A 24,846-nucleotide genomic window follows, 5' to 3' on the forward strand; every position below is an offset into this window, starting at 1 on the left:
TTCAGGCAAGCTAGAGAAAGGCTCACTCTACAGGGAGTCAGGGTTTTCTTGGCATCCAGATGTATTGCGTGTCCAAATTCCAGGCAAAATCTACTCTTTCTAGACATATGGTACAAGATGGCAGTCAGGTCAAGTTTGAATATGCACATATGCTTTTCTCTTTATGGTTTTGGTTTTTGTTTACTTCAATTTATCATTAGTCTTTATTTAACCAAATGGCTAGGAGGAATGTAAAGTGTGTGCTAATTATGTTGCATTATAGGGTTTAGGGGCAGTAGTAATGCATCCTAGTCCTAATACACCATTCTACCTTTCTGAAAGAGCCTGAGAGGAGGATTTAGAGTTAAACCTGGGGTTTTGATAAGACAAATACAGGATGCCTAAAGCCTGAGCTCTGTCAGCACATTCAACTTATGATCAGCAGCTTGGGGATGGGACTGTGAGGGACACATAAGCTCAAACCTATGTGTCCAAAAGAACACTTTTCTTACTCCACGGGATGTATCATCAAGTAAATTTGATTGGTTGATCAAATTTCAGGTGAGATTGTATTATTGCAAGAGAGTGGTATTAAAGAAAAGACAGAATGAAATAATACCATGCCAATTTGCTTATTTCCTTGGCATTACTTGTGCACTGGTATTAGAAGTGTGGAAATAAAAACCTGAGGGAAAAGTTGAATTAGTATTTCCCAAATAAATTTTCCACATACTTGGCTAAAGCTGATATGAGCTGTAGGGCTTAGGGAGAGGAAAGGAGTTCTTAGCTATCATGGGTCCATCTGTCCTGAGTTAAAGAGACCAGAACCAGGACGTGAAGATGCATGACTGACTGTGATCACTGCTAATTTAAATACCTTCAACCCAGCCCTCCAGAAAAATTGTAATTTTGGTAGTGAGTTTTTTTTCAGTGTAGGGTAGGATCCTGTTTGTAGGGTTACCACAGTAAGATGTCGTTTCCTACTCTAATTTTTTTAAAGCTTTGGATTTAAAATTTTAGCAATAACTTTCTGATAATTTAGTGTTGGCAGGAAGAACAGACAAATGCTTTATAGGAGATACTATCCTATAGGCATGGAAATTTATCTGCTCTATAGTTATCTGAGTAGCTAAGCATGAGTAAGATATAAATATACAGATAGATCTCTATAAACTCCATGATAAATCTCTATAAACTCTCCATGATGCTTACTATTTTTTCCCCTTTAGAGCGTGTTTCACCCACAATCCCCCATCCCATTCAAGGTCAGTATGATTTTTATGACTGTAGTTCTGTTGCTGGGTCATTCTCCATCATCCATAATGTGCAAAACACACAAAGGGGGATACATATTCACAACATTCACATACAATAGAAACCTTTTTTTTTTTCTTTAAACCTTCAAAAGAAAGTTGATCAATTGTCCCCATGCCAGTTGATAGACATGTAACAGATTCTTTATCTGACTTAAGTAGGTGAGTAGCTAGGGAGATGCTAAGCTCAGAAAGCAATTCTCTCTTCAATTAATATGTATTACAGGTAACTATGAACTCACATATTTGGAACACAGCCAGTTAAGTTCTGTAGCTCATAAAAATATGAATCCTCTAACTGACCACCCACACATTTAGAGGCTTATACAATCCGAATCTCAAGTCATTGGTATTACTTAAAAAATGAATTTATCTACTACTGCCAAAGTTTGAACTCAACCAGATTACAAGGACATTAACTTTTCTTAAAATTGTGGCCAGTGCGGGGACTTTTCCTTTTAAACATAACTATTTTAGAAAGCACAAATGAAAAAATAAGGTAGTCATTCTGTATTCCTTTTCATAAAACTTTCTCCACACCCAAATTAAATTTTGCCTCCTACATCACATTTAGATGCAAGTTGCAGCCCCAGCCTTCTAGCTTAAGGCTATTTAAAGGCAAATTGGCAAATAAAATTAAAACAATACAAAAAAATCTGAAATGAAACCAACCTACCATTGAAATTAAATTCCAGAAAAGTGATTTGCAAATAACACTCAAAGACCTGAGAAAAAATGGAAAGTAGGCCATGCGGGGCCTCGTGTGGAAAAAATAAATCCAATTAAACAAGATTATTGTATACACTATAAAAGAAATGTGCTCAGAATTAAAGGTAGAAAGCTGCTGTTTTATAAGTTTGAAGACAGATCATGTTTCATTAACACTCATCCAAACTAAAAATTAGGCCAAAATTGGGTGAGGATATTCAGAGTGTCAATAATGTTATGTTTTGCATATGTATGTATTCACATATATGCAAACTTATTTTAATTATATTTGCAATGAGAATTGCAGGGTTTCAAGGATCAACTAGACAGCTTAATAAAAAAGTTGCTCTTAAATTTTAAGAAGGGTCCAGACTATTTATAGAAGAACTCTGTTGAATAAAATCCTTCCTTAAAACATTAATGAAATCTGTTTCTTATCCCAACTACTAAAGATAAGACTTAAAATGTGCCTGTTTTTTAGACTTGACATGAAACTTAGTGTTCATGGAAAATATCCCATTTTGAATTCCTGACATGACACAATTATTTTAAGACATTTATCTTCGAGTGTTGCTGCAGAGACTGACACCATTTTATCATGTTGACATCTTGCAAATATCTTGATGTGACAAACACATACATACACATTTGTCCCAATGGATAATATCTTCAAAGAGGTCATGCTACATCCAAGATGAGCTTTGTAAACTGTCACTAAGCCTCTAGGTATCCTCTCTAGGAGCGGTTCTGCAGCCACAGACTCAAATATTTTATCTGATCATGCTTTATGATGTATATAACATGGAACAAAATGAAAGTCAGACACGATTCACAAAAGACAGCTGTTGGATATTGAAAAACAGTTTGGGCCAGGAATGAAGCAAGTTGAACTTGATATTTTCCCACAAACTGAACTGTTGATTGGAGAATGACCCTAGTTTGATTTTACGTTGTAGATAGACAATAGATAGCTTCTTTAGATCCAATAGTTCTAGAGAATATAGTTTATTTTACTACTAATACTTTGGGCTTCTGCTGGTAGAAATTGAAAAGCTGTTCATCGAGACTTGGGATAGCTGATGTGTGAGGTGGGTATGGAAAGATAATGCCCTTTAAGTTCCCTGTCTCTTACAAGGGCTTTAACTTGTAGAAATCAGCCCCTTTTCTCCTCTTCTGCCCAGGCAAGATGGCAACCCATGTGAAATGCAGTATCCCATGGGAAAAAAAATATTGATGTATAGGATCCTTAACTCTTTTTTATAGTGCCACTTAAGTACCAAAATATCTATGAAAAGCCTACCTACCTCAGGTTGGTCATATCTATAACACAAAATACCTTTGTTTAATTAAATACTGTATATTGTCATCATCTAGGTACAATCCTACATTTCAGCCCTAAAGTGTTAATGTATCTATTAGCAGTTTGTTGATACAAATGGCCAGAAGGATATGAAACCAATCAGTTTCCTTCAGGGGTTTTGAAAATATGAGAAAGTTCCAAAGGTCCTTTTTTGTCCGCCCATCACAAAAAAAGAGAACTTTCTCTCCTATTTTCCGATAACAGAAATACATGTTTAATTTTAGCTGCTTCGTTGTTAATGTTTTTCATTGGAGGGTCTCCCCCACCCCCACTCTACATGGCTCATCAAGCTGACGGGGGATAAACATCAGAGTCGCAGCAGGAATGCAGTCCTAAACCCCTTCAAGCTGTGATTAAACAAAAACAAGGCTCAATAAATCAAATGTATTTCTCTTGGGTTTCCTTCATCATATTGCTTGATTTTCTGCAGTGATAATAATAATACTGGAATTACACCAAAGGATAATTTGTATTGTCTGTGGCCAATCAGGAATTTTCAAATGTCCTTTCCTATTCTGCCACAAACAAAACAAAACAAAAAAATCAGTGTGCTTCCCTGCTTCTTAATTTAGAAGATATATATAAATAAATAAGTGTTCCATCCTTGATCTGTTTCTGATAGGTGTTTTTTCCCATTAATTTTAATTTAGGTTTATTTATTCTGAAATGAGTCCTGAATTGCATATATTTGCATAACTACTCCTGACTATATCACTGCAGAAAATCCACTGAATTGTAAAATGAGGGAAGAGTCGGCTCTAAATGTCTGAGGGAACTTTTCTCACTTTGTTAGGCTCAGATCATTTCCTGAGGATTCTGAATACTGGGAAATGATAATACTGCTCGTCTCCTCCCCATAAGCTTTCTTGTGCATAACCTCTCAAGATGGAAGCTCACCTAGAGATGCCCTCACACTTAGAAGGACTGCAGTTTCAAAATAAAGTGACAAAACCAGCTTCCGAAAGTTAAAGTGAAGTACAAGAAGAAAAAGGACAAGGACAAACTACCATTGTTTTACTTTTATCACCCTCAAGTGAGGAATCCCCTTGAGTGTGGGACTCTCTGGGCTCAATCAGCCCCTCCTTCTTCCATCACTGGTACTTTAAAAAAAAATTAATAACCCTGGAATGTGTCTCACTTGCTTGCCTCCCATCTGATTATTTATCCCAAGTGAACAGCCTTTCCATTCACTAACCCCGTGTGGCTAGCGGGTTTGGGAAATGTCAAGATTATCTTCCAGGTTCAGGCTTTGCACTGGGTTTGTTCACAGCTGCTTGCCATTCAGTTCCTGTTTTTCCATTGATAAAACACATTGCACATGGCTGGGTTTGCATGATTAATACAGCTGTCTAAAGCTTTCTCAGAAAACAAAACAAAACCCCCCAAAATTAAAGTTTAAAAAAAAATTAAAATCCAACCCACAAACAAACCAGGCTTGCAGAAATCTGAAGTCCACCTGGCATGTTTTCTCCCGAAGGGCAACTGGTGTTGTTCTGGGCAGGCCTGGCATCAGAACAGCCAGATTCCATCTCCAGTAGGAGGAGGCGACATACCTGCCCTCACCTGGCACTCCCAGAAATGGGTTCTCAAGATCAGATGCCACTGGGATGGAAGGAAAACTGGGAGAAAAATCCTAAAACCACACCATGCTATAAAGATAACTGGACAATCCCTATAGCTTTATGTATCTTCTGTGGGATATTATCCCAGGTATCAATGAGAAATGTCTCTTTTTAGCTCTTCATTATAATAGCAGTTTCATCTCTAGTAATAATAATAATAATAACAACAACTAACATAGAAAGTGGGCTTCTCATATACCGATAGAGTTCTGAAGGCTGTGGCATGTATTAACTCAATTAATCCCCACAATCCTAAAAAACTAACATGCACCATCTCCCGGAATTTTTAATCATCAAAGTACACCCAAATTCCAGTCTATGCCTCACAGCATCCAGGCACATATATAAATCTATAGTACATTATAAATAACCACTATGTATGCATTTGTGTTCATTAGGTATGTATCTGTCTAATGAATTTTAAACACTCATCTAGTTTATTTTATGTATTATAATACATGTATTATAATTATATGAATAATTATATGTATTATAATATGTATTATAATGGTTGTAATACATAATGCTGTTACCTTAATATCCATACACTTTTACAAAGTCTATTTCGAGATATACTCAACACAGAGATGTATGCCCAACTCACACAGAGATTTATATGAAAGCATTCATCTTTAAAAAACATGAGCAGAGCTATCTGGCATCAGCACATCTAATTTCACACACTTATTCAGGCTGATTTACATACACACCTCTATTAATCATGGATAATTACTAGCATTGTTCTCTTTAATTCAGTTTTTCCAACTGTGAAATGGGAAAGAAATTATATCTTTCATGCCTACAAGCTCAGAGTGGTTTTTTAAATAATAAATAAAGGAGAGCTTCAAGTTCCCAGAAAGCAAGCATATTGAATTTAAAATAATCATACTCAGATGCACATACTTCTTATAATTTCTAGAAGTACTATATTTAAAGACATACTTGTATCAGATTGCCTGGATATTAGCTAGCTACAAGTTCATTGTGGCTTCATTACAGTTTGACATATTACAAATTCTAGAGATTTCTGAAATGCCCACTGCTAACAAGTTTAAATATGGAAGTAACCCAAGGCCAAATAACAAACATTATTATTTTTCACCAATATCATAGTACACTTAGAGAAGCTTCACACTGCACGGTTCTCTATTGTCTGACACACATGCGTGCACACACACGCGCACACACACACACACACACACTCTTAAACTTTCAGTGAGCGCCCATCATGCATGTTACCACCTGTCAGACTGATCCAAAGTCATCACTCTAAAGAACCTATCCTTTTTTCTGGTAAAAAATGTCAAGCATGGGGGCGCCTGGGTGGCGCAGTCGGTTAAGCATCTGACTTCAGCCAGGTCACGATCTCGCGGTCCATGAGTTCGAGCCCGCGTCAGGCTCTGGGCTGATGGCTCGGAGCCTGAAGCCTGTTTCCGATTCTGTGTCTCCCTCTCTCTCTGCCCCTCCCCCGTTCATGCTCTGTCTCTCTCTGTCCCAAAAATAAATAAAAAACGTTGAAAAAAAATTAAAAAAAAAAAAATGTCAAGCATGTCCCAAGGAGGGTTTTAATTTTTAAATACATCTCATACATCTCTCCTTTCCCATTAGCTGGTGGGGAAAAGGCCTTGCTGTTACTGATAGTACTTGATAAGGGGTAACACAAGTTTACAGCAAAATCATGGGTCCTGACTAATACACACGAAGATAATTAAGAACTGACACTAATACCTGATGACCATGTCTGATTCCCTTACTGGAAGCAACAGGCTGATTTTCTTCAGTGGCTGGGAACCAAGTGGGATAGCTGTGCTGAAACCTCACCTAGAATCAGTACTTCTCTTGCCAACCCAGTGATTCAGACCCAGCTGTACCAGGCGCTTCTCTTTGTCGAATCCATTTCGGTGCCTTATTCTTCTCAGCTCTGCGTTCTTGCTTCTGTTCTGATTCCTAAACAATACTGGTTCTCTCCCTGTTAAAATTTGCCAGCGAGAATAAACCTGAAATGTATTCACACTATTATTTAAATGTCCAACGGTGGCTTGGAAGTGTTACCTGTCTCAGAATTTACATTTAGCTTCAAGCTAAATGGCTAAAAATCCTACGGCGTCAGTTTAAAGGTAGGAGAAATTTTAGTGCTGGGACTCTTTTCTAATGCTTTTTCCTACTTCCCTAGTCTGTTTCTGCCTACACCAGTCAGCCTTGCCTGGTGATCTTCCTGTACTTAGGCTTTGCTGTGCTATGTAGATTTCTAGAGCCAGCAGGGATTTGAAGATGAAAATTTTTTTTTGAAAATCCCAGCTCCCACTAAATTTTAATTTGATGGAAATATTTCTCTTCTATGAGCTTTATGGGGGAAAAAATCTTTCAAAGTAACAATTACATTTGGGGATTAAGTTTAAGTAATTGACAGTCTTGTCTTTTTAATTAAAAGGAATAAAGCTCCCTGAGAAGAGCTCAGTGAGATTTGCAGCGGAAAATGTTGGCATGATGCCCCAAAGGGTGAGAAGACCAGGATCTGGAATGGACAGAAAATGCTGATGCAGGTCTCCCTGGTCTTTAGAGTGCATCCCCAACAGAGCATGCCCTGGCGTCTGCATCAGTGTGCCATTTAGCAGGAGGGTAGCATTGTGTTGTGAGGAGCATTTCTGGGTGTAGCCAGGAAGAAGGTTCTTGCCCTGGGAGCTCTGCTCTAGGTTCAGAGACATTATATGGAGCAAGAGTCCTTGAAGGAAGAAGTGGCACTGCTTAAAAAGAAAGAATACATACTCCTTCTGGAGTTCAATCATCAATAGAGTCTCAGCTCCTGACAAGTGTCCTGTGATAGCCCCCCAAAGTATAAACATGAATTTTTGTCTGGTCCTTGGCTCTTTCATTCTTCTTTACCTGAAATTTGTATTCCTGCTACCTGTATTTCGTGGTTTTCTTTCTCTCTATATTTTATACCATAGTCACCTCACTTTACATATATACTTTTTCTTTGACATCCTTCAAATAAAACCAAAGAAAATGTTTTGATAGTATTAGCATTCACTTGTAAACACTGGTTAGCAGCCATGCAACCAAAGCCATTATCTCATCTATCTGGAGGATGCATCTACTTCTGAAGAGGCAAGATACAAATTAACCTTAGTAACAACTTCCTGTATATAGTCACTCTTTCCTCACAGTGGTCTTTCATCATCACAAGTCATTTTTAGGTATTAAATTAAACAAGCACCTCAGTCAGGGGGAAAAAATCAGCTTAAGTGGTCCCACCTTATATCTCCCCTTGTCTACTGCTGTGAGGAAACACACCTGCCAAGTAAGAACACAGCATGACATAATGAGTTTGGAATTCCAATTTAAGGTGTTCCTATGTACCCAGATGTATGATGGGAGTAGGCAGACCACTCACTAGGACTCCACTGAGAATTGTCAGCTTATATCCACCACAAATCAGTGGGGGGGAGAGACTTTACAAGTCATTTATCATGCTTCCTAATTGGACCCTGGGGAGCCCAGCACCACCATAGTTTATGGCACTGTTTTGCTTATTACCATGCTGATTGTAAAAGAAAATGCTTCCCACATCTCTGTAACACATATGTATGTTTTAACACCTAGGCATTACCACTAACAGAGTATCTTTACTATATATCACAGCTGTCAGTCCATTCTATTTTCTCTGCCCTACACTTGTAACAATGGTTCTAAATTAACCACTCACCTTCCAAACTTTGCAGTTCCAGTGGGACTTTTTTAACTGCCTAAGAGACATTGTTTGGGGCAAGAGTAGCATCCTGTGGTTTAAAAAAAAAATGAAATAGCTGTGTCCTGGTTAACTGTCCATCCTGTGTACCATTCAGTCCTCTTTCGGCCACACAGCACCAGGCCTTCCCAGCCATGTTCTCTGTCGGAAAGTTGCTTGGCCATTCTAAAGTGTTTTTCTCGATTATGTGTGTGGAGTTTGTATGACTTGGAAGCAAGGGATGTTTGGAGCACAGAAACAACTATAAAAATAAAGAGAAAAAAAGAAAGAAAAAGAGAGAAAGAAAGAAAAATCAAGCAGTAGCTTGCAGTTCTCTTTGTTGAACTGCAAGTTAGAAAATAACTTGGGAGATGTGTTCTGTTTTCCTCGCCGGAGCTCCAGAACACAGGTAAGTTCATCGTTGAAAGGTGCTCAGTGTTGCAGTGCTAAAAGAAAAAAACAGAACAATCTCACTCATTGGAGGTTGGTCTTCCCTTAGAGTATCAACCCTCCCATCCTAAGTCATTCAATTAATAGTGTGACTTGTTGTTCTCCACTTGGATGTACTCTCCACTTTCTTGTGCTTTTTACGGTTTCTTTTAGAGTTCATGTTTTCTTTTTCTTGAGATTTCTAACCATTAGGAACACAAGAAAGAGACTTCATTCTTGATGGCCAGTGCAAGTAATTTCTGGCCCAGCTTATCTGACAATGGACAATATGTGGACCACACCATTCATTCACACAAAACAAAGCAAAAAACCTACCCTAGTACTAGGGCAAACTCTGAGCTTGGTCTTGAGAATGACTGTGGAAAATAAGCAGGACACAGCCTCTGCACTAACAGAGCTTACAGACCAGATGGGACAGTGGATGAGGAGTTAAGCAATCATAAGAAAGGTTACTAAGTTTAGGATACCTGTATACCTGTATAGAGCACAGAAAAGGGAGCCTGGACTGGTCAGAGAAGGCTTCCAGGTGAAAATGAAGTTTAAAAGGCAGAAATGAGGAAAGAGAGGAGCAAACATTCCAGTACATACAAAAGTTTAGAATCCGGAGAGAGTTAAACAATATTAAGTCTAATTAATTCTTAAAATCTGAAAAATGACGTTTCCCTAATAGTTTCTTATTCCTTCTCATTTGCATCTGGCCTGTTTTAAAAAGAAAAGACATGTGACAAACCAGTGGGGTTTAAAGGCAAGGGAATTTGCATTTATACCTCTGTTATACTTTGGAGACAAGAAATATCTGTTGGCTTATTTGTACAGACATGTACCAATACTGTATACTGTCTGTATGGTAGGTAGCACTGTGCTGGGTGAGGTTTTTGGGAAAAAAAAATACTGAGAGCCTATTTGGCAGAACATCTAGGGAAAACTTTGAGCCTCTCAACAGGGAGGTTTGATGGTGAATTTCAATTTTAGTTGTAGGAAGGGTCAGGTTGTAAGGGGCCATCAATATTTTCAAGGATCTGCTCCAGAACCTGGTGGTGATGTTATATTTGGAGCCAGTGACGCAGCAGGAGTATGAATCACTGAGGCATCCTGGCACTGTGAGTAATAAAGTCACTTGGCAAAGGTCCAAAGCACGACTGCCTTTACCAAGTCCTGAACTGTGATGCTTAGTGCCGTAGACACAGGTCCAAGGGATATAGGTCCAGAGCGTACCACGTTCTTTAATCCCTTATCTTAGTTCCAAGAGCTTTGGTCCCCAAAACCTCACAAATTCATTTGTTATCTCAACATTCAATTCTGCAGGCCAGTTACTTTGTTTTATGGTATTTGAATGTTTTTTTTTTATTTTGAAACATACAAAATGAAAACACACATTACATGGATTAAAGACAGTCTTGAATCTTAGAATTTAAATCTAAAATGTATTCTAAAATGGATCTGCAGTTCACAATTTAGGTCTGGGAAATGAAAAGAGAGGAAGAAAACCAGAAAGAATGACAATCTCTAGAGACCTACACAAACCTGTGCTTTTAACCCTTTTTAGCAAGTCAAATAAATGAAGGCACAAAAGGCTTTAAAATATACATAAAACGTATGTTTTTAAACATGGAAAATATAATCTATTTTGTACCAACAACTAAGCAGATTTGGGGTTGGGAGGTAGTTCTTTATTAAATGAGATGACTGGTCTTTAAATTCTAACAAGGGCAAAAGGCCAGAATTGTACCCACAGGTACAACAGGTGCATTCTAGATACAAGGGCAGAAGCAGTTGTTTCTTCTAGAAGGCAGAAGCTGCCTGTCTGGCCCCAATACGTTACTGACAGCTGATTCAAATACATTTACTTGTGGAGTTTTTTAATCTCATATGTTTTTTAGGTGGAGTGGCCCTGGGAAACCCCTTTATTAAACTTAGACCCTTGGGCATTCTCTAACATTTTAATTCATTGATTATTAAAATTTAAATTTCTCAGGCTATATAAGAAACCTGTAGGATTTGAGAAAGCTGACTTGCTATAACAGACTTAATGAAGCCCTCTCTTTGTGGTGGGAATGCTTGGCCAATCTGCACTTTCTATAACAATCCATATTGCCATTGAGCAGGGTCCATAGCAGTTAGAGTCAAATCGCGCACGTATACTACTCTACAGAGCAATTATATCAAGCCTACAGTCAGAAGGACCTCATAAACCCATAAAAGCATTTTTTATTGCCTTGTCATTTCATGTTGTTAAGACTATATTCCTTATAGAAATTAGACATTACCTATCTTACCTTCTGTTTGGTTTTGCTCTATGATGCCAGCCAACTAAAAAAGAGAAAAAGAATTCAATCTCCTTGTTATGTCAACCCAAAGCCAACTATTATTGTCTTTTCCCCAGATTTCGAGGTTTCTCTTTTCATGCAATTCTTTGTTTTTATAAATAATTTTCTATTCTGATAATAAGTGTTATGCATTCTCATTATGGAAGGTTTTGAAAATATATGAAACTATAGAGAAGAAAATAAAGATCACATATATCTCTCTCCTCAGAGATAATATCATTAATATGATACAGACAAATGTTTCATCTGAGGTGTGAGCTGTCAGTAGACTATAATATGTTTAAGTTAAAACACCTAGGCCATTCTCTGTTTTCTGCCCTTTCTGAGGCTGAGTGTGTTTCTTGACTTGCTCAAGCTCACAGCGTGGGCAGGCTCAGGACCAGCCCTCCTGCCCAGGGCCAGGGCTGTCTCCACAGCTGCCAGCTCACTCACATCTCTTCCAGATCCAAGTCCACCCTGACTCATCCTATAAGAAATTTCCTTTGTGTCACCTCCAGGATTTCCAGTAATAGCCCCCCCCTTTCAGATATGGGAGCGCTTACCAATTCTCTCTCTAAATTGGTGTAGTAATATTCCCCTTTTATAAATTTGTCTTTTTTAATGTAATAACCTTTAAAAAATTTTTCTGATCCTCTTTACTGTAGAACATTTGGTTATAGAGAATTGTTCACTAATTGATGAGAATAAAAAATGACTCTCAAATATTTTATTCACATTATACAATTAGAAATTACATCAGCCTTAATTTGGTTTGCGTTTACGTATTCATTTAACAAGGAGTTATTACCCTATGTCCAGGGTGGCAAATATTCTGCTCAAACATTTAGGGCTCCGACTCACTCCTAAATAGCACGAAACATGTGAGGTCCATTTCTGTTCAAATGTGAAGAGGAAAGCCCTTACAAGTATTTGAAAGTAAAGTGTAGGATTCCTTTCATGACCTGAAGCTAGTTAAGGGAAGCCATCTTCCTTTCTCAAATACTGATGACATACTAAAACTCCCTAGTTTCCAGGTAGTTTGATATGTTCTCTTAGTAGTTAGGATAATAGTCCACCTATGAACTAAGAAAACAGGAATCAGGATGCCTGGCTGGCTCAGTCAGTACAGTATATGACTCTTGATCTCAGGATCATGAGTTCAAGCCCCACATTGGGTGTAGAGCTTACTTAAAAAATGAACAAATTTAAAAAAATGGGAATAGCCTTAAGGTTGAGGTTTAGCCCTGTTTCTCTATTTTGGCCTTTCCCCCTGAACTACACCCAGAATCATTGCTGTGGTTCTCAGAGAACATCACTCCAGAGGTATTAAGCATGAAGGGTTGTACAACATGAATTCAGTAAGTGGGAAATAATCAAAAACTCCAACAACCTAAACAGAAATCACAGACATATCTTTTTCTATGTCAAAAAAAACCAATAATAATAATACTTGCAAGTAGATGCTGCTGTTGCCTAAAGCCTCTGAGTGGAGAAACCTGCGAGAAAGAAATTAATAACTGTCTAAGCTTGAAAGTGTATTTGAAAATTGAATTAATAAACATCCCCCTTTTAAGCCACTATAATAATAAGGGTTTTGTTTTTCAAAACAGTGACAAAAAGTAAAAGAGCACATAAAGCATAAGTGCCCATCGAGGAACCTTATAAATGTTATGCTTCAGGTGTTCAGCATCAGTGAAGGAAGATGAGACAGTGCATCGAATCTTCTTCATTTCTTTTATTAAATCCCTTAAGGATTTTAACCCCATGTCTCTCTCACTTTCTCCAGGCAACTGGAGGGCAAGATCCCCATTGAATTTGGACCTTCCCTGTCTCCTGAACATACAGTCTTACTAGATGGCCCAGAATGGTGGGGAACCAGGGGTGGGGGAGGGCAATTAATCATTTTACATCTTCAAACTCATATGTCATTTTCAAAACCTAAGGCATATCAGATGACTGGCCTTCTACAAAGAGTTGTGCACAGCAGAGGAGAGAATGTTTCCTTGTTCAAATGGCTGTGGCAGGTTAAAAAGTGAGCCATTTATGTTCAAGTAATCATGGAATTAGAACAACCGCACAAACAACATAGACCTCCCAAAGTTCTGTATATCCTACACATGGCTGGGAATGAATGAGTGCTTAGAAGCAGCGGGTTCGAGGTAAGTGGTTAAGAGTCCAGAGAGTCAAGGGGCGCCTGGGTGGCGCAGTCGGTTAAGCGTCCGACTTCAGCCAGGTCACGATCTCGCGGTCCGTGAGTTCGAGCCCCGCGTCAGGCTCTGGGCTGATGGCTCGGAGCCTGGAGCCTGTTTCCGATTCTGTGTCTCCCTCTCTCTCTGCCCCTCCCCCGTTCATGCTCTGTCTCTCTCTGTCCCAAAAATAAATAAAAAACGTTGAAAAAAAAATTTAAAAAAAAAAAAAAAAGAGTCCAGAGAGTCAAAGCACTGAAAATCAATTCTTCCCTTTATGGATTGGTTGTACCCTCATCTTCTCTTCCAGATAGAACTCAAAGAAGGAAAAATGCCAAAGTTGTTCATAAACACAGACTTGTACGTTACCTAGGACAATAAGGGATTTTTCCAAAGTATAAACTCTAGAGTTTCCAATGACACATCTCTCTCACCTTCATATCACTGACTTCAATTCCTGAAGAGAATGAGAGAGAAAGAAAGGGAGAGAAAAAGGGAAAAAGAGAGAGAGAGAGAATGAATAAATGAATCCTACCACATAATGGAAGATGAGAAGGTAAGAGGTAAGAATAAGTCTTCTGGCCTTTGGACAAAAAAAGAAGCCTGGGTTTTTATCTTCCAAGATTTAAATTTTCATTAGTTGGGAAGATACTCTTAAATAAAGTTCAACACTCCAAAAATTTTTCTACCTGCCTGAATTTGGGGACTGATGAAAGTAACTCCTGGCCCCATCTGGCTCTTCAAATGCCTGAATTCTCAGCAATAATTTTGCCTTGCCACTAGGGCATGATGGTTCCTAAAGCAGAATAGAATCTTCCTTTACCTAGAATCCCAGCTAGGATAGATCTTCAGGTATTAATTGATTGAATCACTCATTCATTTGTTCATTCATCTATCCATTCATTTATGCATGGGCATTTATTCAGCAAATCTGTTGGACACTACTCCATGCTAGAGAAATAGTGAGCTGAGACTACAGTAGTAAACAAGGAAGACATGGTCTATGCCAATTAGAGAGACTGAATCGGCTCTTTCCAATGTTGCAGGCTTGTCTAACATGGCTAGGTGTAAAGTTAGGGGCATCTGGGTGGCTCAGTTGGTTAAGTGTCAGACTCTTGGTTTCAGCTCATGAACTCAGGGTTCATGAGTTCAAGCCCCACGTGAGTTCGAGTCCTATGTTGGCCTCTGCACTGACAGCACACAGACTGCTTGGGATTCTCTCTCTCCCTCCGTCTCTGCCCTTCCCCTGCTTGATCTCTCTTTCTTTCTCTCAAAATAAATAAATAAACTTTTTAAAAATCTGAAAATTAAAAGTCAAAGACGGATGAGCATAAATAAATGTGTCATAACACTTGCCTTCTCTAGTATTAAATTCTTTCCCCCCACGGTCTCCTTGTACTCCATCAGCCAGAGCTAAAGTCTAAGCATGTAGCAATAATGCTTCCAGAGAATTCTAGAACTTTCTCTGTACTAAACTCCCCCAAAGTTTTGTCCATTGTATTGCTGCAGTAGATTTATCTTTTTATTTTATTCTTTGTACCTGCGTTGTCATGCTTACTTGTTAAGTGTATTTGCTAAAGCAGGGTCGATGTGTGGTAAGATGTTTTCCTGAAAGGTATAAAAATCATAGGTTTCAAGTGTATTCTAATGAGTGTCTCCAGGGAATCCCTACAGAAATAATATGCCCGTCAAGGCAGTTTTACTTAAGAATTTGGAATCACCTTAGCACTACAAAAAGAAGAATCATTTTCAGTTGTTAAGGACAACAAAAAAAAATATATTTTTTTCTCTTCCGTAAGAATAAGAAATACTCCTTTTTGAAATGTAACCTTTCATGCTGGCTCTGAGTGATAAAGTTTTTATTTTTTCCCACTACTGCCACCTGGTGGACAAAGGCAATGCCTTTAGGCAGAACATAGGAATATGTCTTTATATTACCACAAGATGGCAGCACACAACTAGGATTTCAAAGTGCCAGGCTCAAAACGTGCAGGGTTTTGCTCCTCAAAAAGGAAGGTTCTATTCCAACAGAAGAGAGTGAATAAGAAATAATAGTACAGAATAAGCACTCTGTTCTCTTTTCCTAAAGATAAATGGAATTCCAAGTCTTAAGATCATTAGCATTTCACAAACCAGTTTATCTATTGCAATAGGGAGTGCTTCCTAAAATTTAATTGTTAAGCTGGTTTGCTTTTTAAAGGTGTTTCAAGCAAATGCATATTTTTTATCTGATTTTTTTGTGAGCTTTTCTTCATAGAGTATAATATTGGAGCAACGTTTTCAAATCCTTCTTTTAATAACTCTTTTCAATTAGTAGGGGAGTTTCTGATCCCTAAGAGAAATATTTAGGACATGTAGACTCTTATCCAGGCCTGAGTCACTGACTGGTTAACCAGGCATATTGCTGGAGTTCTCCAGACCAACACGCTGCCTAGTCATTCTGCTTCCCTATCACTGCAGTGTGCTAACACCTGTTAATGTTTTGTTCATCCGTATTGGTGCAGTAGACTTTTGTTGTTGTTGTTCTTTGAATCTGCACTGGCATGGCCTACTTGTTAAGATATATTTCTCTCTTTTCCACCAAACTTTCACTGAAAGTCCTCCCTAGAAGGGATTTTACCACAAATCTGATAACAATAACTCTTACTATGTATCTGGCAGCATTCCAAGTACAGTATGATAATTAATTTATCTAACCCATAGCACAAATTTATAAGGAGCATGTTAATTAAATTTATTTTACAGATAATGAAACTGAGGCACAGAGAGGTTTAGTGATATTTTCTAGCTTGAGCAGGACTGTTGGTCTTCCTGCCCACCCAGGCTCCTGAACAGTTGCTTGGAATTATCCCAGAAGGCCTGTGGATCAGGGATAGAGCAGGGGGAACCAAGTGTTCTTTATATAAAGATGGCTCCATTAAGGATCTAGGCCTCTTTGGGCAAGAAGCAATCACTCTATGACCTTGCAGCATACTTACAAATTCTAAAGAATGAGAAACTAGAAGGCTTGACCAAAGAAAGAAGGGAAGTTCACTTTGCACAAGAGCAGAGCCAAACTGTCCCCAGTCGGGAGTGAGTCATGTAAATATCCTATGATAAACCTAGAGTTATATAGGCTATATAGTTACATAGCCTTGCCTTCACAAAAGTACCAGAGGGAAATTGTAGAATAAGGGACAGGGTTATGGCTGGAGAAGTGGGAGCCCTGGATTTCAGTCTCAGCTCTGTTCTGTGTGAGCCTTGGTAACCAATTAGCCTCTCTGGGCCTCAGTTTTCTCACATTATATTAAGTACATTCTCTACAGTGCCTCTTCAACAATTTTTAAGCCAAAGCATTTATTTCAAAGAATATTAGAAAAATTGGTGGCAGTATGTTTAATACACAATTGAAACATCAGTGGTCAGATGATCAGTGTGGTCAACAGGTAGAGACTACTGTCTTAATATCTTGATGAAATCTAGCTTCACTTCTGGAGTAAAAATGACAACAGTTCCTGGATTCTGCTAGGAGAGGGGCAGAATTCTCTCTACATCCTTCTGTATGGGCTTCCATACAGAAGACTTCAATTACTTGTGCAAGTAATAGACTAACTCTTCAAAGACAGAAAGACAGGCGCCAATAGCTTTGAGCATCTTCAGAAGTACATCTGGAGGTCCACCAGCGATCATAATACAAAAGAACATTCACACTAGGATCCCTCCACCCACATCTGATGAGTTTAGGAAAGCCGTTCTTACACGTAGACATAGCTTGCTGTTAGGAGCAGCCTGGCTTATACTAGTTTCACTAATGCTGAATTGTAGCCAAACACTTTCAAGATCTCAGACTCTAGGAAAATTGTGCCCTTCTTATAGCCATCATAAGAAAACCAGAAAACAGTATGCTGTTTGAGGACTTCTCCTTATGACCTCCTTTGGATAAACAAATGGAAAATCTGTGAAGGAAATAGACTGCACTGAACCCCAAGGAACTGTGAAGACCTAATTCTAAAGTTCTGACCCCTTTGTGTTAAATCGGGTAATAATTTAGCTACTCAGACTCTCTGTTGTTTTAACAGAGACTCTGTTAGGAGGTTGCCTGGCATATATTTATTTTTCTCATATTTCAGTAATTCTAAATCTGTTTTGGCCCATTGTGCATGCAGAGTGCCTTCATGCATCGGCTAAACTACAACAAGGGACAGTAGCAGAGACAGCCCCTGCTCCATGGAACTCACAGTCCAGTGATGAAGACAAGCATTACTCAAAACCTCAGACAAATGTATTTAAAATTAAAACTGAGATGAGTGTGATGAAGGAGAGCAGAGCTTATAAAAAAAGGGACTGAATTTTACTAAGGGGACTAAGGAAGCCTTCCCTATGGAAGTTATAAATGAATTCTACAGGAGAAGTGGGATTTCTAGTAGTGATAACATTGGGCCATCAGCCCTACAACAGAAAAAAACATTATACCCTGGAGGATGAAGGAAGGCATGTGGGCTAGGATCCAGAGATGACAGACATCGATGAGGCTGGAGAGATGAAGGGGTAGAGTCCTAGATGCCATGCTAAGGATGTGGGTCCTTATCCTGGAAGACACAAGAAAGCATGAAAAAGTTTTAAGCAGGAAAATGAGGTAAATGGATGTCCAGTTCAAAAGGCTCTCTTTAGCTTCAGAGTTCAGTCAATTTACTTCCTTCATGAAAGTGTGTCATTGAGGGGTGCAGGGCTACATCCTGATCTTCAGAGAAGACAATCCATATCCCACAGCCATGGTTTGGACTCCTGTATCTAATTAACCATTCAGTTGGTCCTGTGAGTCAATGTGGTATCCTATGGAAATTTTCCATATTTACTTCTAAAGATCAAACAGTATTCTAGTTTAGTTGATAAAGATAGTCAAAAGGGAATTCAAGTATTTGACTTGTATGAGCTCTTCCAACCCTGAGATTTACACATTCAACAAGTATTTATTGCACACATACTGCATGTCAGACTCTAATGCAGGCACAGGGAGACAATAATTGACAAGACATACACTGCTTCTGCGTTCATGGAACATATATTCTAGTGGAGGAGATAAACTCTAACCAAGCAAATAAGGAAATGTATACAATGATACCAAGTAGGGATAAGTGTTAATAACACTAATAAATCAGGGTAAAAGAATGGAAAGTGACGGAGGGTACCATTTTGATAAGGTGATGGGAGAAGTCCTTCCCGAGTTGGGTCATTTCAGCAGAAATCTGAAGTGACTGCCTGGGCGATGCAGAGATCTGAGGGAGAAACATTCCAAGCAGAAGAAACAGCATGTGCACAAGTTCTAAAGTTGGAATGGATTTAGTTAGAAGAAAAATATGAAGGTCAATTGGCCTGAGAGGAACCAACCAGGGACAAAATGCCAGGATGGGATTGGAGGCTGGACACATTCCATCGTTCCATTAAGTTGCAGTCAAGAGTACTTTTACCTGCCATTGTCAGAGTTCTTGTACTTGTCTATACACATAACATGTAACATCAAATATTTGTAGTTGGAAATTGTTTTTGCCACCTCCAACTGCACATTTGTTCCAACAAAACAATCTCTTTCCATGAGCCTTTCTTTCAATCTCTACCAGTATGTGTTTCTATTAGAATGTTCTTTCTACCTTTTGTCCCATTCTCCTTTCAGTGGAGAGTACCAGATTACCTTTGTGCTTATTTTCAGTTGATAAAAAAAAATTTTTTTTATCTGTTTTTTGTTTTGTTAAATGTTTCTTTTTTAGAAATTGGCACCACCGTGCACTTCAAGCAAAAAGGTATGGCTCTTATTTCTATATGTTAAAGACTATCTTCTATATGTTAAAATTAAGATTTCATAGCCATATATTGGGGTCTTATACACTTGAATTCATTTCATCTCAATAATTTGTGATAATAATTTTCATAACGTATTTGCCACTATGTTTCCCAAATTGCAAACTTTCTCGTTCACAAAAAACCCATAACCCATATATTGCTCTTGATAGCTATTCATTTTTAAATCTCTGGAACTGAACAAGTTATTCCCTCTCCCACTTTCCATGTGTGGCCGTGGTTAATTCTTGCAGATCTGCACTTTTGGCAATGTTCACTGTCCAATGACTGGGCTCTCAGAAAAAATATAGAGCCTACTTTACTGTGTCTTGTTGGCTATTAAAATGGATACATTGCTAAAGGAAATAGAGTAGTGTTTCCTAATATGAAGCTCTTGAACACTTAATATTCTCTCCTGCCTCAGTGTTCTCCCAGGTCTTCAGATAACCTCCCCTTTCTTCAGTACACCCAGACTGCTGCAGTCTCCCAGGAACTACTCCACATGCCTCCATCAGCCAGCCTCGTGGCACAAAAATCACCCAGGTCTCCCTACAAAGACAATGCAATCAAGTTAAAGCTTCATGAAATGCAAACAACTACCAATTCTGAGGCACCCTCCTTAGAAATCCAACAGAAATCCTTACAGAGTCTATCCTCAGACCAGAGTCACAGAGAAAGCTGCATGGCCAGACATTACCCTTCTTAAGTTCTCATGACCACTCACTTGGATTGGTAATTGTCTCACCCGAAAATGTTTTCTTCTCTGAGTCTCAAAGGCTATGAGATAGCCAAGGTCCTTCTCAATAGTGAAAGCCTATTATTGTGGGACTTAGACCCTACTAGTGACCAACAGCCACAGAAATTATGGGCCCTTTGGGGAACTTGAGTGGCTCAGTCAGCTGAGCGTCTGACTTTGGCTCAGGTCATGATCTCATGGTTTGTGAGTTCGAGCCCTGAATTGGACTCTGTGCTGACAGCTCAGAGCCCAGAGCCTGCTTTGGATTCTGTGTCTCCCTCTCTCTCTGCCCCTCCCCTGCTCACACTCTGTCTCTCTCTCTCTCTCTCTCTCTCTCTCTCTCTCTGTCTCTGTCTCTCTCTCTCTCAAAAATAAATAAACATTAAAAATTATGGAGCCTTTGTTGCTTACTCCCAGGAAAGGTTCAGCACCTTGTGTATGGCCAGCTCTAACAAATCTTCACAGAAGGCAGCAGGGAAGAGGACATCAGAAGTACATACATTGTACCAAGATCATTTGGTGCAAGAAAGTGTAAACTCCTGTCCCCTTCAGACCTTATTCTTTCCCCAATGCCATGATTATCAATTACATTTGAATTTTAAGTGGTTAGTGTTAATGGAATGAACATATGATTCCTCAGGGGGTTGGTATGGATGGAGAAATTGGGCATAGGGTTTTATTTCAAAGACCATTGAGATAAATTCCTAGTGTCACCCAAAGGGATTCTAAGCATTAGCCTAAAATTTCAAAATTTTGCATGCCAAAATATTTGATGCTGTTGTGATGGAAAAGATGTGATGGACGTTACTGTGAAAATACTTCAGGCTTATCCAAGACTCATTTGTAGGAGAAGCCCAAATTTAATTCTAAGGTACACTGTTCAAATTAAACATCAGTATATCCCCTCTTCAAGTCTCCAGCCTGGAGATTATAAACTTTAATCCCCCAATTCATTCACCCAGAGGAAGCTGTACTGGCTGAACGTGGAGAGCAGGTGGCGCCAGAGTCAATCTTATCAGGCTTTCCTTTAAACATGGCTTCCCAGGACGGGGAAGTGCCTTAGCCTGCATATCCGGATAATATCTAAGAGAGATGTAGATTATTTTTCTCCTTTGCTTAACAGTTGTCTTGTATTTTGTCTGAGTTTTTGTTTTATTCTCAGTCACTCGGTCAGCCCTTAATAATTCTAAGTAGAATTCAAACTTAAACTCACCTAGTCTTCTTTCTTCTTTTCTTGTGTGGCTGAAAACAGGAATAAAATCATTATAGACCTTGATGCCTTAGTGGCTGAAAGGAATGCCCAAGGATCACTGAGGCTGTGATTAATGATTAATTTTTTAAGAATGATTATTTTGAATAAATCTAGTCCTACATTCAGGAAAATGAGCCCTAAGTACTCAGGAGAAGCAACAGAAATGCACTGGCTAGATTTGAATCATAAAGTGTCTCCAAGTGTATGCCCTCTAAAGCAGGTGTTGGAAAATCACCTTGTACTTTCTTTGAGATTTTACTGAAAGACAAATCAATTGGCAGAGTATCCTGCATCAGATCTGTATCGTAGAGACTTGCCAAAAATCCACATATCCTGCAATTTCAGGATGTTTTATCAACCTTATCCTTAATCACAAATTCCCTTTTAAAAATATTGCTGTGACAAAGTGCAGTCCAGCATTCACGCTGATACAGAGTCTCACTTATCATCCTGTCCTGGGGTCAAGAACCTTGACCTGGTGTGTTGACTCAAGATTCTCAATCTTGCTATAGCTGAATTTTGCCCCATCAGGTCAAACTTTAAAAGCCTTGACCCAATTCACAAACCAATACCTTTGGTTCAGAGGTATTTCATGCCTTTCTGTAATCCAACCTTCTACAGTTAATAGCAATAATGATGATGCTACCATTTATTGCATGTTTACGGGATACCACGCATATAAGTGTATGCACACATACATAAACACATATAGAATGTGCCTAACTGCCAAGACATGATTTTTGTCTGTTGTATGAAAAACATGTAGCAATTTTTGAATTGTGGTTCTATTTGCTCATCTATTCTTAAGGCTAATTTATGTTTACAGACTCTTGCTTTCATTATATCTGTCAGTATATAAAAGCACTTGCTGAGCCTGGCCATCTGGTGTGGGAAATAAGATTTATCATTTGCATTTTCACAAATAAGCAGAAATTTCATAACTATGAACTAAAATGTAATTAATGATTTTGCTGATTATTCTTCCCTGAAATAGCCATTAACTGAAGTAGTCTCCTATGCAGTCATATATATCTATAATTGCATACACACTTGTGATGGTTCTCCAACTCTCATTCATTTACCCGTGCATTTTTTTCAAGCTATTTATTTACTCTCAAAACCAATTATGAAAAGAGCATGTCATATAAGCACATCAAACAGCTATATGAGAGCACTTAGTAAATAATAATTGATAGAGATGAAGATATCTTTAATAGATCCACAAAATGCATTTCAAATATATAATAATAATTCTACTAAGGATAAAATTAAAGATGATTAACACAGTCATACTGGGATTCCTATATATATCATAGACTAGCATGTGAAAGTAACAGCCAATTCTCAATTACATGTATTAAAAGACCAATAATACGCGTGTACATTATATCATATGTGTATATATGAGTACGCACATAACATATATACTTCTCTTTGTATCTGCATATATATGTGTGTACATACATTAGCAAGAATGTTATATGTGACCATGTTCATTTAGGTCCATATATGTATATATCATGTTTTTCAATGGTGGAATTTTTGCTTTCTCAAATATTTACTGCCCTTCAAATAAAGTGTTAAGACTAGGGTTTTTAGACTTCCCCAGTTACTACTCAACTCCAAGTTGTCTGTATCTCCATGTCTGAGAGATAATCTGGCCTGTCGCAGCACTAAAAATGAGATTAAGGAAATAAGCAAAATTAAACTCTTTGTAAAATCCTTCTGTTTCACCCTATCCCTAAGGCAAAACAAAAATCATTTTTGTTTAGTCCCGTATGGCCTCAATTTGTGTATAGTCTTTCTCTGTTTTGGAAGCTGTACTGACAACACTAATCCAAACAAATGTGCCATAGAGTTCATGTCATTTAAAGCATACAGAGGAATTAAAATGATGGGGAAATGCATTGCCATCTGGCCAGAAGGCCTGGAGAGTGCCCACTGAGAGAGCTTAAAGGTCACAAAGGCCAAAAATGGTGGTGGTGAAGGGCATGGAGGGTAGGTTAAGGAAAGGCATTGAGCTGAGACTCCAAATGTTTGTATTCCAGTGCCCGGGCAACAATTACCATCAGGTACTTTATGCACGCACATAATCTTCTTGAGCCTAAATTCCTCATGAAAAACATGAAGGTAGCAAAAGTGTCTTTTCTTAATATGATCCTACAGCCATTCAGAAAACTGCAGAATTGACTGATTGAATATTTAAATTGTTTACTCTGCATTTCCATAGCTTTCCAGATAATAAAGCTTATTTTATACTATGTTTTATACTTTATATTTTATACTTATTTTATACTTACTTTATAACTATGCTGTTCACAGTTTGTATATCTTCATATATTTATATTAAGTAATGTCTTTAATATTCTCAAGAAGACATTCTAGTAAAAAATATTCTATCGAAAATCACTTGTTCCAAGATAATGGTTGCTCCGTGTTGTTTTGTTTGTTCTGGCTCTTGTTTTAAACGAACCCAAAATTGATTTGACAGGAGACTCACTGGCACTCCTTCCCCGTGTAACCACTCTGTAGTGGTGATGGGCAAAGACGGGAGCCAGCTGCCCGGGTAAAAGCCTCAGCTCCTCTGCTCACCAGCTGTGTGAATTTGTGCAGTAGATTTAACCTCTCTGTGCCTCTTATTATCTCACTGTGAAAAAGGGTCCATTATAATACCTACCTCGTAGCATGGTTATATGCTTAGATTGGTAGAGCATTTCTGACAGTACCTGGTAACAAGTGCTGTGTAATTGTTGGTTTTGTTCGGTTGATGTTGCTATTATTTATATAGAACACAGATTAGAACATTCTTGAATTCAACATTTTCCCTGTTATCTTACATCTGATCTGATATAGTTGTAGACAATTTTGGAAACATGTGCACACCAGAGGATGCTTCTATTGCACTTGAAAACCATCATAGGTTTAAACACGCATGGGCACACAGCACACTCACATGCACCTTCATTCACACACACTGATCTGCATATGTGACCTCAGAACTGCAAAGTGACCCATAATTAGTCACGTTGATTTCTCTTTTGAACATCATTGTCTAAGCATACAACCTTAAATCTAAAAATCTCTGTTGTGAAAAACACCGAGATTTTCTTCTTGTAATGGATCTATACAAACAGAACTATACAAAAGGAGAAAATGGAGCAAGCAAAGCATAGGGGACAAGCTCATGGGACCCACATTTTCTGCCCCAATTCTCTTCTCTCTGTCTATACAAATCCCTTCTCCACTTTCCTCTCCATTCCCATCTCCCTCTTAGATCCAGACCCACGTCCCCAAAATCGTATCCATGTTGGGAAAACTTGGGTGACAGTGGGAAACAACATAGACTGCCATTCCAGGGTGAATTCTGGGCACGTTCAAATCTCAGTTCTGCTT

General features: G+C 38.5%; 1 protein-coding gene and 1 long non-coding RNA gene across 6 annotated transcripts in view; one reads left to right on the top strand and one right to left on the bottom strand.

Annotated features, from left to right (window-relative positions):
• The window catches only part of LSAMP (limbic system associated membrane protein), a 653,847-nt gene that overhangs the window by 620,395 nt on the left and 8,606 nt on the right, over window positions 1-24,846 (top strand). The window contains exons 7-8 of one of the 5 annotated variants that reach the window (XM_058731340.1): window positions 1,209-1,244; window positions 19,396-19,428. The exons of 1 other annotated variant lie outside the window; for it this stretch is intronic. In XM_058731340.1, the coding sequence (XP_058587323.1) occupies window positions 1,209-1,244; window positions 19,396-19,428 (69 nt within the window). 3 more of the 5 variants (XM_058731342.1, XM_058731344.1, XM_058731341.1) reach the window with 3 other exon arrangements.
• Window positions 9,023-11,469, bottom strand: LOC131512521 (uncharacterized). Its single transcript, XR_009262165.1, has 2 exons — window positions 11,436-11,469; window positions 9,023-9,155 (listed from the first exon to the last, which is right to left on the bottom strand). It is a non-coding gene; the product is annotated as an uncharacterized LOC131512521 (long non-coding RNA).

This window comes from Neofelis nebulosa, chromosome 5, assembly GCF_028018385.1.
Source record: "Neofelis nebulosa isolate mNeoNeb1 chromosome 5, mNeoNeb1.pri, whole genome shotgun sequence".
NCBI lineage: Eukaryota > Metazoa > Chordata > Mammalia > Carnivora > Felidae > Neofelis > Neofelis nebulosa.